At 46.3% G+C, this 15,370-nt stretch overlaps 1 protein-coding gene across 2 annotated transcripts in view; it reads right to left on the bottom strand.

Annotated features, from left to right (window-relative positions):
• Positions 1-15,370, bottom strand: part of DNAH2 (dynein axonemal heavy chain 2) — a 3,497,426-nt gene that overhangs the window by 192,297 nt on the left and 3,289,759 nt on the right. For both annotated transcript variants that reach the window (XM_078670326.1, XM_078670327.1), the window contains one exon: positions 5,352-5,503. In XM_078670326.1, the coding sequence (XP_078526452.1) occupies positions 5,352-5,503 (152 nt within the window). The remainder of the gene's footprint in view (positions 1-5,351; positions 5,504-15,370) is intronic.

The following is a 15,370-nucleotide window of genomic DNA, read 5'->3' on the forward strand; positions in this document are numbered from 1 at the left end:
GAGGGCCCCTGGCGCAGATTTGTTTTCCAGCTGCCCAGCAATTAGTGGGCAGCTGCACCGTGTAGGTATTTCTTTCCCTAGGGACATGTACTGTGGACTTAGGAGTGAGGCGCACTCCTTCATCCCTGGCCTTTCCCCAGCTGCGCAGCACTTAGTGCCAGCTGCAGCGTTTAGGCCCCCTGTTCTGTCCCTCAGCTGCCCAGCAAGTAGTGGGCAGCTGCTACGTTTAGGTTCTGGCGCAGTGGCGCAACCTGGACTTTGTGAGTTCTGCGCTAAAGGTTTAGATGCTGTTATGATCTATGTCCTATTGCTTTTGGGTGTTAGGAAATGTACAATGTGTAGTATGTTTTGCGCACCCTGTGTTCTGCACCTCTGAATGTGTTGTTGATACATTATGTGCCCTGTTCCTTACACCGCTGAACGTGTGTTGATGCGTCATGTGTTCCTTACACCGCTGAATGTAGGTTCTGCATCATGTGTTGTGTCCCCAGGTCTATGCCCCTATGTGTATTGTGATACTGAGGTGGTTGTTCTTGCTAGTGCAGGTGGTGCTAGTAAGGTCCTGGTTCCCTGCGTGACCTGTTCCTCGGGTGGTTAGGATTGCGTAGGGGGGACTTACCAGTTACCAGTGGGTACTGGTTTTGTGCTTTATGTCCTATTTTGTGTTACAGTGATCTTCTGTTATAAGTGATCCCAAGGGCTTGATGCTAAGCTTGCCCCCTGACCAGAGTCCCAGGACCAGTGGACTCTATGGTGCCTTCCCTGCCAAATTGATGGGACTTGTCTGATCTCCCTGGGCCCCTGGGGCCTCGCTGAAGTGTGCCTCGCTCGTTCCCCTCGGCAGCTCGTGCCGGCAGCCCGTCCAAGCCTCGAGCAGCGCCGCTCTCCCCTGAGCCGCGCCGCTTCGCTGGGTCGCCCGCATCCTGCCTCCCCCTCCTCTTCTGAGCCGCACACATTGGTCGCCCCAGAGAAACGCTTGTACTGTGCCGGCAGCCCGTCCAAGCCTCGAGCAGCGCCGCTCTACCCTGAGCCGCGCCGCTTCGCTGGGTCGCCCGCTCAAGCTTACTAAGGAGGTCACGCGCATTATCCCGTGCAACCAGGACGGAAGGTACTGTCTGATAGGCTATGTTCTAAGTTCTAGGCCTACAAGTATTGTATTGTTACTCCTAAAACTGCTGATTCCTGACAGTGGTCCAGGTGGCCCTGTCTTGTAAATAATCCCCTTGTAAATTCTGCCCGTGCCTCTGGCACATTGTAAAGTACACCGTGTGTTTTATCTAATGTGTTTTGGTGTAATACAAAGGCTATTTTTATATAACCTTGTGTGGAGTTTCCTTTGTGGTGGGCCTTTGGTTGTTGTTGCTGGGGTGCGTGCGCAAATACTTAGCCTACATCGCCTCCAAGTTTAGCCTTGCTGCTCGCGCCACGTTACCTAGAGGGTGAGTAGGGGTTATCTTGGCGTGTAACTCCCTTGCCCTGACTTGGGTGTGGTGGTCTCTGACTGACTTTGGCGAAAGCCTTGGCCAGCCGGAGATCCCATTTCCAACACCCAGCAAATGCAGGAGGTCGGCCATAGCCAGGAGGTGAGAGACAAACAGCCTGGTGCGAGCCCGCCTTCAACAGCCAGTCGTCAAGATAGGGGAAGACTGGAACCCCTGATCTGCGAAGATGAGCTGCAACCACCACCATCACTTTCATGAACATCCGAGGGGCACTGATAAGGCCAAAGGGGAGCACGGTAAACTGAAAGTTCTTGTGGCCTACCGTGAACCGCAGGTAACGCGGGTGGGCCGGCAGGACGGGGATGTGAAAATAAGCATCCAGCAAGTCCAACGCTACCATCCAGTCTCCAGGGTCGAGAGCAGACAGGACCTGAGCCCTTGGCCAAGAGAGCTGTAACTTTCTGTTGGAGAAGGGCCAGATGATCCCCCGACATTCGATGGTACTGAGGTGGCATGGCTGGCAGGGTAGTCTCAAAGGGGAGGGAGTAGCCCCTTCGGGCAATCTGCAAAACCCACCTGTCTGATGTGATGATATGCCAGTGGGGGAGGTGATGGCGAATCCTGTCATCCACTAGCGTGTGATGGGCCTGAACGGTCGGACTAGGAAGGTTTGTAGGCTGCTGTAGAGGGGGCGGTGGTGAACTGGCCCCCCCAAAGCACGGAGGTGGTTCCCACGACCCCAGTCGCTCTGGGGGTGAACAGGTTGCGCCGGCCTGTGGCCCTGGAGGGAACGTGGTGGGGCACCCCTTCCGTAGCCACGAAAGGGGTGAAAGGGAGACTGGACAGGGCGGTTGGTGGAGAGGCCCAAGGACCTGGCCGTAGCTCGAGTGTCCTTAAAGCGCTCTAGTGCGTTTGTTTGCCTTGTCCCTGAAAAGGCGACACCCATCAAAGGGCATGTCCATAAGAGTAGATTGGACATCCTCCAAAAAACCAGTTAACCTCAACCAGGCGTAGAGTCGAAGGGCTGACGATGTGGAAATCGTCCTTCCTAGTGAGTCGGCGGTATCCAGCCCACAGCAGATGGTAAATTTCACTGCGTCTCTCCCCTCGGCGACTGCACAGGAGAGCATGGGCCGAAGGCGCGCCGGCAGAGTCGGGCTGCCCAAAGATGGCGTGCATCGCTTCATAAAACTGACGAACCTGGGCTGGGGTGGCTCCCGGACCTGGGAAGGAGGGGAACCCCGAGCCGACCCCTCGGGCTCCGCACGTGGAGCCACAGGAGGGGCACCACCCGCATCCCTCATCGCGTCGGCCGACGGACGAGGAGAAGTCGAAGCGCGACAATGCTTCTTCGACTTCTTCTTGTGCTTCGACTTACCTGACCCGAGTGCGAAGACTTGGATGAAGAATGGTGGTGGCTTCACGACTGGTCCCTCGACCTCCTACGCGACCGCGACCTCGATCGATGCGGAGCCAACTGCCGGGCCTCAAGTAGCTTTCAGGACCCCTCCCACAAAGACTTCTGAGCCATGGTCCGGCAGTTGGAGCACAACTTGGGGTCGTAGTCATGCTCCAGGCAGTAGAGGCACACACGGTGTGGATCCATCACCAACATCGGTCGTTGACAGGAACCGCAAGCCTTGAAGATGGGCATCCCTCATGCACAAGGAGTCAATGGACTCCAAAAATTATGTTGACAAAAGTCGAGAAAAAGTCAGTCAAAAAGTGACTGGAGGTACTGCTCTCTCGGAATCTGCACTTGCTTGCGTGGAAAAATAAAGAACTGACGTCAGCGCGCTAGGGCGGCGTCTATGTAGCTACCGTAATGTCATCCCGATGACACCGAAGACGAACGCGGAGTCGACCGACACCACCTTTCGACGTGCAGGGGTACTTCTGACGAAAAAAGTCTCCGGATCTAGTCTGACGCCTGGGGGTAATTCTAAGGTAAGGAATCTATAACTACTTTTCTTTCAGATAAAAGGAACTGTTTCCAACTGAGATGATACCCTCGCCTTAATGTGATGATTTCATAAAATGTATTTGACTTGATAATTTGAAGTCACCCAAATCTCTCATGTTTTTTAAATATTCTTGACAGAATAATTTGTTGATCCATTGTTCTTTATGTTATGAAGACGGGATGGGGCATATCTCCTGCATTTTTTATGCACCTAAGCTCTACGCTGGCTAACTCGGTGTTGTTCATTCTCTCATCTATACCTGCGCAGCGCAGTAGGTGCCCTCTACCGTGGAAGACTGAAGGAGTCAGGAGGTGGACCTGCCTAGTTAGGCGGAAACTGTCCACAGGAGAAGCAAGACTTAATACACAGCAACAAGTCTACAGGGTCTCTGATGAACGGAGAGTTGGTTCCAAGGAGGCTTGACTTCTTGGTGTAGTTTGCGTCCAGGAGACTGGCTGGACAGCTTTGGACTCTTGTGAGCAGGTGAGGACCTGAGCTTTTATCAATGGTGCAACACAGTCCCTGGAGCAGAAGAGAGTTTAGTCCTCAGAAAACATTCTTTAACCTTTCACAGTGTTACAAACAGATGTAGCCGAGGTTGTCTGGTACTTTCGCCTTTCCAGGGTTACTTGTTTAGGAACAATAAGGCTGACTTCAGAGCAAGAAGGTGAGGGAAGGTGCCTCACTACCTCCACAGCAGAAAGAGTGCTCTGGTCCTGTAACTACCTCCTTAGTCTTTTTCCTAATGAAGAAATGCATCTCCTCTGGGAACGGTGCGCCCAAAGTCTGCATACAAGCTAAGCGGTTCCGGATGTAGATGGCTTGAACCTGTGGTAACAAACAGAGCACGGGTGTGCAATAATCGACAATTCCCCAAATGAGATACACAGAGGTTATGCAGGTGAGCTATGGAAAAGGTCAATGATACAATATACATGAGGTCGGACCACTGTGGCATGAGCATCCTGGTCTGAAGAATATAGAGGATGTAGAAAATAAAAGCTGTGAAAAGAACAAATGTCCCAAAGGGTAAGGGGGAATGTCTAGTGTTGAGAAATTGCTGAGGGTCGACGAATCAAGGTCCAATCAACACCATTTGGTGAAGAAAAGGGAAAGTGGTGAAAAGACGCATACATCCAGAGAAGATGAGTAAGCCTTCCACTTAGGATGCCGACATGTGCATGCTAATCTGGCATGCAAAACTCTGAATTAACAGCTTTAGAATCAGTGTCTGTTCCTGTCACTGAATAACAGGGTAACCACAAAGTTGAGAATGAAAAAGAGCTAGGACATAAAAGTAATTAAGAAATTTCAATGAGGGGTGCTGGCTGAGGGAACAGCTGGAAACTTTCATCAATAGAAATAAATAACCCGAACAGTCTATTTCCAAAATGTTCACTTTGCAGAGAAGAAAAGGGCCAATGGATGCGGTGTGTCTTGTGTCTGGTAAAACAGTCACCAATGAGATATCAAGAGTGGACAAATAAAAGACAAGACCATCTAACCAATAGGTGAGTACTTGAAGATTCTTACGACCGTTTTGGAAAATGATAGAGCAGTCCTAAGACAAACTAGTAACATACGTCCGGCACAGCCATCTCAGAGCCACCAGTGGTTACCATTCTGGACCATTATTCCTAAATTTCACACGTTTGGGGGCAAAATACAGAAATGTAAACCAGAAATTCTGTCATCCAAGATGAAATCCCACTGTGCAACAAGCACAAGTTTCATCTGCAGAACTGAAGGGTAAACGTACATTGGAGCAGCTGAAACTCTAACCTTCAATCTTGATTTAAAGTTTTACAAAGTAGTGAAATACAAGTTGTCACCGTTGCACAAATGCCAATAGCATTTCCCAGTACCTCAACTCTTGAAGTAAAAGGGCTCATATATTCCTGTATGAGGATTAACATAGAAAGTTTACCAATAATTAAGCCCAAACCTCAAAGTTTCAATCAAAGAATTGTAGCGCTGAATTTCCTGAAGGAGCACCACATTAAGTGGGGAAAGGTCGTCAGCTAAAACTGTACTTGTTTTCTCATAGTCAATCTCTTCAGGGATCTTCTGCCGCACATCTTCCGACAACTCTAGGACCTAAAGGAGCAAGACAAACCATTACATACTGATGTGGACAAGGAGTCTCAATCAATCAGAAAATGTTAACTTGTACAAAGATGATGAGTAGTCTTTCTAATGTATTGAAGCATTGGAGAAAAGAAGGACAACAATATAAACTGCAATGAGGTGGTGAAGATGAACAGCAGGACTGAGCTCAAATATGCACTCTAAAATGACTGAACACATCTCACTTAGTATACTTCTATCCCCTAACCTCCTACGCAGAATGGGTATGTGAGCTAGCCTCTTACCTCATTAGGTTTCCCTCAATCTATTATGCAGACTTGACATTATACTTAGGAGTGAGGCCCACAAAATCAATAAAGGCCTGATTTAGGATATATTTTCAGCCTCATCACTGATTATTCGGTTTACATAAATGTGGATATTTATGGCCCACCCACACTTATCAGTGACTGGTCCTCCAACCAGGTCTAGACCCCGTTGGACCCAGCTCCTTGCCTTGAGGTTCCCTCCTCGCTCCCTCTGCTCTCTCTCTCCTCCTTCCTTCACACCCAAGTTGCTTCTCTTCTCACTTATCAGCTCTTTTTCTGCATGTTTACTGCTCTCTTTCCACTTTTGTGCCTACTGTTTTCTTTTTTAGTGCCTTTTTCTTATTCGTGCACTTTTTGTGCCTTTCTCTCCTGCATATTTTTCTCTTCTCTGCCTTTATCACCTGTTCGGACCCCTTCTCTGCCACCCCCCACATGCATTTTTACTGCCTCCTCCACTACTTACCTGCTCCTCCTAAGTTGCCTTCCCTCCTCTACTTCCCGCTCCTAGAAGCCATGCACACCACCCAGCGATAATCTGCAGTCCTCCTTTGGTCGCTCGAGCCATAATGCTGCTCCCCCACTGCTGTGCAACTACTCCGCACAACATGGTAGGAGCTTTTACCAGCAACCACTGCCGGTTCTCCTGCAGCCTACCAAACACCCCACACAAACGCCAGTAATGCCACTAACACCCCTACCATCCTCCACAGGCCACTCACACGACAAAACTCACTCTTGTGCATGCTCCTCAACACAAACACACTTGGCACCCAATAGACTTAACACTCCATCACTCAACATGCTATAGAAATCTGGGACCTACTGAGCAGTGACGCACCAGATCTCCTCTTCATCATAGAAACCTGGCTCAACTCCACATCGGCACCTAACATCACCAGGGCAATCCCAACAGGTTACAGGACAGTATGATGGGAGGAGAACTCGCAATCACCTTTAAAAAATCTATCAAATGCTCAACATTGGTGGAGAATGCCACCACATTCATGTAACACCTGCACTTCAAGCTGCAAATTTATTTACAGCCACACCCTAAACGGGACCCTTGCCTACCAACCACCCGGACCGTGAACCACCTCCACCAGCCTCATCACCATCCACGCCAGAGCCTATATACTTCTCTGCGACCTCTACTTCCACCTTTAGGATAGAACCAGCCACTGCTCCACAACAGAAAACCTTCCTCATCCAGCTCATCCCAGGACCCACACACACTGCAAGACATACTCTAGACCCCAACTTCATCACAAACGACAGCATCAAATACAACACCATCACCAGGTGCGGCTCCTCCACAATGGCAGAGGAGTGTCGCCCCACTGGCTCAGAGCCAGCAGTTGAAAAATAAAACAATATTTCATTATTGTTTTATTTTTCAGCAGCTGGCTCGGCCTGTGTGTGTAGGGAGTGGCAGAGCTGGTCATCGGAGGGGGAGCAGGAGTGGAATGCATTTGTGTTTAGCCAGCTGTCTCAGGCCGGCCAAACACACATGCATACTTAGGTTTTTCTAACTCGGCTGTATTTAACAGCCGGGTTAAAGAAACAGCAGACTCTCTGTGCCTGAGCGAGAGTCTTATCAGCCCACTCAGGCTAATACCTGCGCTGCTCTCATAGGATGAGAGCAGGCTGGGATTGGACAGGGAGTCTGATGCAGCCCCAGTGCCTGCTGGCACAAGGAAGAGGAAACACCACGCGGGACACGGGACACGGGACACGGGACACGGCCGGCAAGTAAGGTAAGGTTTCCTTTTTACATTTTTTTATTATTAAACTAGACCACCCCCCACGATTCCCTTCCCTCCTCCCCACTACCTTTTGTATGTGGCGGCCGCCATTGACCACCACGCCGTTCACAAGGACCGACCGCTGCATCATCCACTTACATATCTATCCACCGCAAATCAATGCCCCCACCAGCCTACCCACCTGCAGATGGGGCAAAATCTCCAAAACGGACTGGCTGAGCGCCTTATGGACAGACCAACCCAACCCCATATTTGAACTCAACAAGGACCTCACAAACTTCAACCACTGCACACACTCCTTCTCACCAATCACACATAATAAGTACAGAAGATCCAGCAAGCAGCCAGCTGGTACACAGAGGACCTCCGAGAAACAAAACAACACTATAAACAGCTAGAAAGGAAATGGAGAACCAGTCACAAAACCTCTGACAGACCCACCTACAAGACTGCTCTCAGACGCTACTACCATCAGCTACGAGACACCAAGAAATAAGAACTAGCTGAATGCATCAAAGGAAGATCCACCAGTGGCAAGAACATCTTTCTGATTACAAAGGACTTCACTACATCCCTTGCATCCATCAACATTACCCCTTCCAAGAAATTTGCGACGACCTATCAAACTTCCTCCATTGCAAAATCACTACCATCTATAGCAACATCACACAACAACCTGACCCTGGAGCCCTCATAGACAATCTACCCATCTCCAACCAAGACAACCACCTGACAGAATAGACACCCCTCATCAGAGACATACCATCAATGATTATGACCGCAGGCAACAAGCGCCGCAATTGCCAAGGATTCGGTTCTCGAACTGGGGCTTGACATGGTCCCTATATACCCTCCATGGATGGGATGAATTTAAACCTGTATATCTCGTGACTACCTCTTGATGATACAGCGGTTAACACTGGAAAACGTTGTGAACACACTATAATTTAGGTTAAGCCCTGATGAAGTTCCTAGTGTAACAGGAATAAAACACGTTTGCTGATGTTAATTCACGTGCAACAATTTGTGAAAAATAAAAGATGATGACTGAAATTCGCCACATTGAATTTATTTCCTGGTGTACCTTCCATTTGAAGTATGTACTGTTTTCTGGCCTCCAATTGCAACAAACGGCGTCAAGTGCCGGAAGAGGATGCACAGGACATTAAATTGAACTTTACGGGATTGAGGTGCAAAACCCGGGGTCAGCCGCTGTTAGCTTTGTGTGTATTGAGCAACGATCATGCAGACCATTCACACAGGGGCTCCTTCAGATCCATGTCCCAATCAGCAACACCCTCACCCACATCATCACAACCTCCATCACAACCACCACATTCCCGGATGACTGGAAACACGTGGATGTCGACGCCTACCTAAAGAAAACATCAGTTGACCCTAACCAACTGTGCAACGTCCGTCCAATAACCCTGTATCGGTACCTAGTTAAAGTGATGGAGAAGGCCGCAAGCATGCAACTCTCTGCCCACCTCTACCTTCACCACACACTGGACAACACCCAATTGGCTTCAGAAAGAGCCACAGCACCGAAACAAAGCGGTACAAAAAGGGGTGGTGATGGACGGAGCATCTGAATCAATCAAGCAATCACACCCAGTCAACAGATCTGGGTTTAATCCATCCCCGTTCTTTAGCCCACTCTGCCAACCCAGTTCAGACATGGCCATATGCAAATCAGTCTCACCCTGTGCCTCATGGGAACAATCCAGCCCGAACTGCCAAGCCATGCCTTCCCTGGACCGGACTCAAGCTTCCTAGGACCGGTTTCTGGCATTACAGCCATCTTCAGCCAGGCTTGCTTGAATCCAGTGGCAAAGTGAGCAAGGGACTTACGTCTGAGCATACCCTGCCAACTTATGGCGAACAAAGCGGTACAAAAGGGGGTGGTGTTGGACAGAGCATCTGAACCAATCAAACACTAGCACCCAGTCAACAGATCTGGGTTTAATCCATCACCGTTCTTTAGCCTGAAATACAGGCAAGTAATCAAATATCCTCAGGTCATTTACAGGTAACACGTAAACTCCATCCGATCATTGAGACCGGACGGCTTCATGGATTGAAGAAACTTTATCCAGTGGTTCTCACGTTGCAGTAAGAAATCATTATTGTCTCTGCCATCCCGTTTTTTCACCACTTCCACAGCAGCGAACCTCAGTTGACTAATGTTATGTCGGTTGTCTTTGAAATGTACAGCGAGGTTCGATTTCAGGTTAGCTGTTCTTATATTACTTTTATGTTCATTAATCCTCACTTTAAGTTTCCTTGATGTTTTGCCAGTGTACACCAAGCCACACGGGCATTTGATAATGTAGATCACATTCTCGGTGTCACATGTCGCATTCAGTTTGAGGTTGATGTTGGTGCCCTTCAGGGGGTGTTTCAGTGTGGGACCTTTAATCATATTGTTGCAGTTTTTGCAATTCAAGCATGGCGTATTGCCCTTATACGCGATTCGCTCACGTTGACCAGGATGAGTGATAATCTCTTTCAAATTTCTGCCTCTTTTGTAGGCGAATAATGGTTGTTGGTTAAAAATGCCATTAAAATCTTGTTCTCCACTAATGATGGGCCAATGCCGCAGAATTGAAGCCTTGTATGTTTTAGAAACTTCAGAGAACTTGGACACTATGACTGGTCTTTTGGTTTCTTCTTTGGTTCTCATCGTAAGTGTATCCTGCCTTGTGAGACTATCACATCGTTCCTTGGCATTACTCAGAATGCTCTCTGGGTATCCTCTCTGTGCAAAACGTCCAAGCATTAGTTGTGCTTGTGATTCATATTCAGATTCATTGGAAACGATTCTTTTCACCCGGAGCAGTTGTGAGAAGGGTAGATGATTCTTTAATGATCTTTGATGATAAGACTTATAATGCAAAATGTTGTTTTTATCTGTCTCTTTTCTGTACAGATTGGTTTCCAAATGGTCACCAACCCGTGTCACCCTGACATCCAGGAATGTGATCGTTGACTGGTTCACTTCATGTGTGAACTGAATGCGGTCATTGATGTTGTTTAAGTTAGTTAAAGCTGATGATAATGAATCTTGCTCTCCATGCCACAAGACGAAGATATCGTCTATATATCTCAGAAACATCACGGCATGTTGTATCCATTGGGTCTGGTTCAAAATGTAATTGTTCTCAAAATATTGCATGAATGCATTAGCGTACACCGGAGCCGCACAGTTGCCCATGGATGTCCCAGACAGCTGTGCGTACACTTGATCATTCCAAGCAAAATAGCTTTGATACAGTGTGAAATGTATAAGCTGCATGATGAAAATCTGCAAGTCTTCTGATAGATCTGATTGTAGCAAAATGCTTTCCACTGCTTCCATCCCCAAATCATGGGGGATACTAGTATACAAGGATTTTACATCAATGGAACATAACCAGATGTTGTCAGTTTGCCCAAACTTGATTTCCTTGATCTTTAGCAAAAAATCAGTCGTGTCTTTCACATATGTGCCAGACTGCTGTATGAAAGGTTGCAGGTACCGATCAATGAATTTTCCAGTGTTCTCGTGTATACTTCCACGAGTCGAAACAATTGGTCTGAATGGTGGCGATGTTAAATTCTTATGAACTTTAGGAAGCATATACATGCTAGGGGTACGTGGATTGATGGTGGTTAAATACTTCTTAGTTTTGGAATTAATCGTCCCCTTTTCCTCGGCCATTGAAAGTATGTTCATAAGCACCTCATTGTATTGAACAGTGGGATTGAATGTTAACAAATTGTAAGTGTCAATATCTGCAAGATGTTCTTGGACTTTGTCATTGTAAAATTTGGTATCCATTAGGACAAGAGCCCCTCCCTTATCCGCTGTCTGATACGTGATGTCTTCCTTGTTTGCCAATCTGCTCAGTAAGGAATACTCCTTGTTGGTTAAATTCACGTGTTTCTTTTTTCTGGTAAAATTGATGTTGCTAATGTCATTCTTCACCAATTTCTCAAAAGTATCAAAGGACTTATGACTGACAGGTGCCATAAAAGTACTCTTAGTTCTTAGTCCTCTCAATTGATCTGTATGTTCACTCGCTGGTGGGGGTATCACGTTCTCAAAAAAGTGCCTTAATCGCAAATTGCGCATGAATTTAAACAAACTAATTTCCAATTCTAACTCATTGGTGTGACTGGTCGGAATAAACGAGGTGCCTTTTTGTAGAACTTTGGTTTCCTCATCAGATAACGTATATGATGAGATGTTGATCACTAGGTTGTTTTCTTGGTTTTCTCTACCCTCTTGTTCAAGGTTGAACTCCTCATGTCTCTCCCCGTCTCTTTTTCCTTTTCTTTTGGCCTGGCTCCTCCTGGGTCGTCTCTTTCTTCTGAACCTTCGCCTAAAAAAGGAACCGTAGTGGGAACAGATGATTCAACGTTAGCTGTGGGTCTGCTGGTATCTGCTCGTCTGCGGTCACCCCGAGATTCCTCCTCCGAGGATGAAGTTTCTGTTGTATTAGTCTGATCCCTCGGTGGTTTATTCTGTCTTCTCCTGGCATATACCTCGGCCCAGGAGTACACCTCCCCCAACTTGTAATCAATGGTGTCTCTTCGATACTTGTGTATCTTTCGGTCGTTGATTTCACGAGTGTGCTTATCCGGTGTACGCTAATGCATTCATGCAATATTTTGAGAACAATTACATTTTGAACCAGACCCAATGGATACAACATGCCGTGATGTTTCTGAGATATATAGACGATATCTTCGTCTTGTGGCATGGAGAGCAAGATTCATTATCATCAGCTTTAACTAACTTAAACAACATCAATGACCGCATTCAGTTCACACATGAAGTGAACCAGTCAACGATCACATTCCTGGATGTCAGGGTGATGTCAGGGTGACACGGGTTGGTGACCATTTGGAAACCAATCTGTACAGAAAAGAGACAGATAAAAACAACATTTTGCATTATAAGTCTTATCATCAAAGATCATTAAAGAATCATCTACCCTTCTCACAACTGCTCCGGGTGAAAAGAATCGTTTCCAATGAATCTGAATATGAATCACAAGCACAACTAATGCTTGGACGTTTTGCACAGAGAGGATACCCAGAGAGCATTCTGAGTAATGCCAAGGAACGATGTGATAGTCTCACAAGGCAGGATACACTTACGATGAGAACCAAAGAAGAAACCAAAAGACCAGTCATAGTGTCCAAGTTCTCTGAAGTTTCTAAAACATACAAGGCTTCAATTCTGCGGCATTGGCCCATCATTAGTGGAGAACAAGATTTTAATGGCATTTTTAACCAACAACCATTATTCGCCTACAAAAGAGGCAGAAATTTGAAAGAGATTATCACTCATCCTGGTCAACGTGAGCGAATCGCGTATAAGGGCAATACGCCATGCTTGAATTGCAAAAACTGCAACAATATGATTAAAGGTCCCACACTGAAACACCCCCTGAAGGGCACCAACATCAACCTCAAACTGAATGCGACATGTGACACCGAGAATGTGATCTACATTATCAAATGCCCGTGTGGCTTGGTGTACACTGGCAAAACATCAAGGAAACTTAAAGTGAGGATTAATGAACATAAAAGTAATATAAGAACAGCTAACCTGAAATCGAACCTCGCTGTACATTTCAAAGACAACCGACATAACATTAGTCAACTGAGGTTCGCTGCTGTGGAAGTGGTGAAAAAACGGGATGGCAGAGACAATAATGATTTCTTACTGCAACGTGAGAACCACTGGATAAAGTTTCTTCAATCCATGAAGCCGTCCGGTCTCAATGATCGGATGGAGTTTACGTGTTACCTGTAAATGACCTGAGGATATTTGATTACTTGCCTGTATTTCATTTTTTAACGTTATGGTTATGTTGACTATTGTTTGTATTTTCCATTTGCATTTTGAGCACAAGCAATGTTGTTACAGTTGGCCCATAGGCTCTCTCATGATATTTTGCATGAAAGTTAGAAACGCATATAGCACCCAATTCACTGTACAATAGTTGCACGTACACACTGGCCACCTTTTCAGACCCTTACAATATGGCCGCCATAGTTCTGGAGGTCTTCACACACCAGCACGTCCGTCATCTATGTTTATGCTTTTATTTAAACACAGCCGGCAGACGCTTGTTTAGTGCACGAGTGGGACGCGGGTGCTCACGCTCATCACTTTCTCGTAAGTTTCATTTGAACACTTTTTTAGTCTTTGGTGGAGGTATATTAGATATCAGTTCAGACACTGAACACTGGATGATGACTTACGTATATATTTTTCAAAGTGTACTTTTGACCGAGCACCGGGTGTTTTTAGAATCGGCTAGAACTATTTTCAATCTATTTTTGTTTTACAGAGCACTCTGAGCAAACACAGCGATTACGTTAACTGCACGGTTAATATTAACGATAATTAGGGTCACGTTTCAATTTTAGTTGAGCACGTTCAGTTTATTTTTTACTTTTGACGCACCTGACTCATACAGCTTATTGATTCTCTGAACCTCGGGGGTGAAATGCTTAGACCGTGTTTTTGCCTTGTAGGAATCCCCTGACGAAGGACAGATGTCCGAAATGCATCGGGAGGGAAATGTTTAAATATTTGAATACGACTATTGGATTATAGACAACATTTGTTGAATGAACATGGATCAATGGTCATGAATGGACATATGTGAATTAAACATAGATACTGCATTCATACATCTTTGGTACAAAACGTGAATTTATTTCTCCGGAAGGTTGTGCTCTAGGAGTTGGTTCCTATTTTAGGTACCACGGACCATATTGCATATATGGGCCACACATGTAATTTCCAGAGATGAACGGTGTCAGTGTGGAGCTGCAAGGTGCCACCTGACAGCATGCTGAGGTACTGCTGAAAAGTTTCCGGACCCATTCTGACGCCTGGGGAATATTCCAAAGGTGAGGAATCTGCGATTATAAGTCTCTATCAGAAATGGCTTTCTTAGTGAAGATTTGCCAGTTAGTTTCCCAATCCATTATGGCCGGCCAGTTTCCCGAATGGCAATCAAGTTCTGCTTCCTGTCGGAAACTTTCAGCCTCTTTTCACTTATTTTCTTTTTTGTGGAAAGTGATGCCCAAGGAGCACTGCTCATGGCTAAAAAAAACTAGGAATACCATATAAAAAGAGCTGGAACAGTCAATAACATGCGTCTCAAATGCAAATGCTTGTTGGTGGCTCCTTCATCCCTAAATATGGATTTGTATCCCTGATTTGTCCTTTGCACTGTTCCTACGATTGGATCTGCTCATCTGCTTCTGGTGCTCTACTCCATTTGAAACTGGTGCTCCCATACATTGGTCGCGGTTTTGTGAGCTAAGTTCCTCTACAATTCTCTACCTTGGATCTGTCTGTAGGTCTTTGACGCCAATCGGTTTTACCTTCGATGGGTTACTCTTCAAGGAGACTCCTCTAGCTTCCACGTGATGTTTGTTAAGTAACACACTGGCTGGAGAGGAGTCTCCATTCTTTTTTTTAATAATAGCTACTTATGTTCAATGAAAATCTTCCTGAGGTTCCTTTATTAGTGTTGTAACACAAGTTACTACTTGTGTAACGATATATGTTATGTTATGTTACAAACTTTTGTATTGCGCACAGCTGCCCCAGCTAAGGGGCGTCCTGGCGCATGGCAGGTAATATGCAACACCTACAGGGAACACAACAGAAGGAGAGACAAAGAGCGATTTATTAAAACAAAAGAGTTTTTAAAGCTTTACGAAAAGCTAAAAGATCATCTAGCAGCCGCATCTCTACTGGAAGAGAATTCCAGAGCTCGGCCGCTCTG

Source organism: Lissotriton helveticus, chromosome 12 (assembly GCF_964261635.1).
Source record: "Lissotriton helveticus chromosome 12, aLisHel1.1, whole genome shotgun sequence".
Lineage (NCBI taxonomy): Eukaryota > Metazoa > Chordata > Amphibia > Caudata > Salamandridae > Lissotriton > Lissotriton helveticus.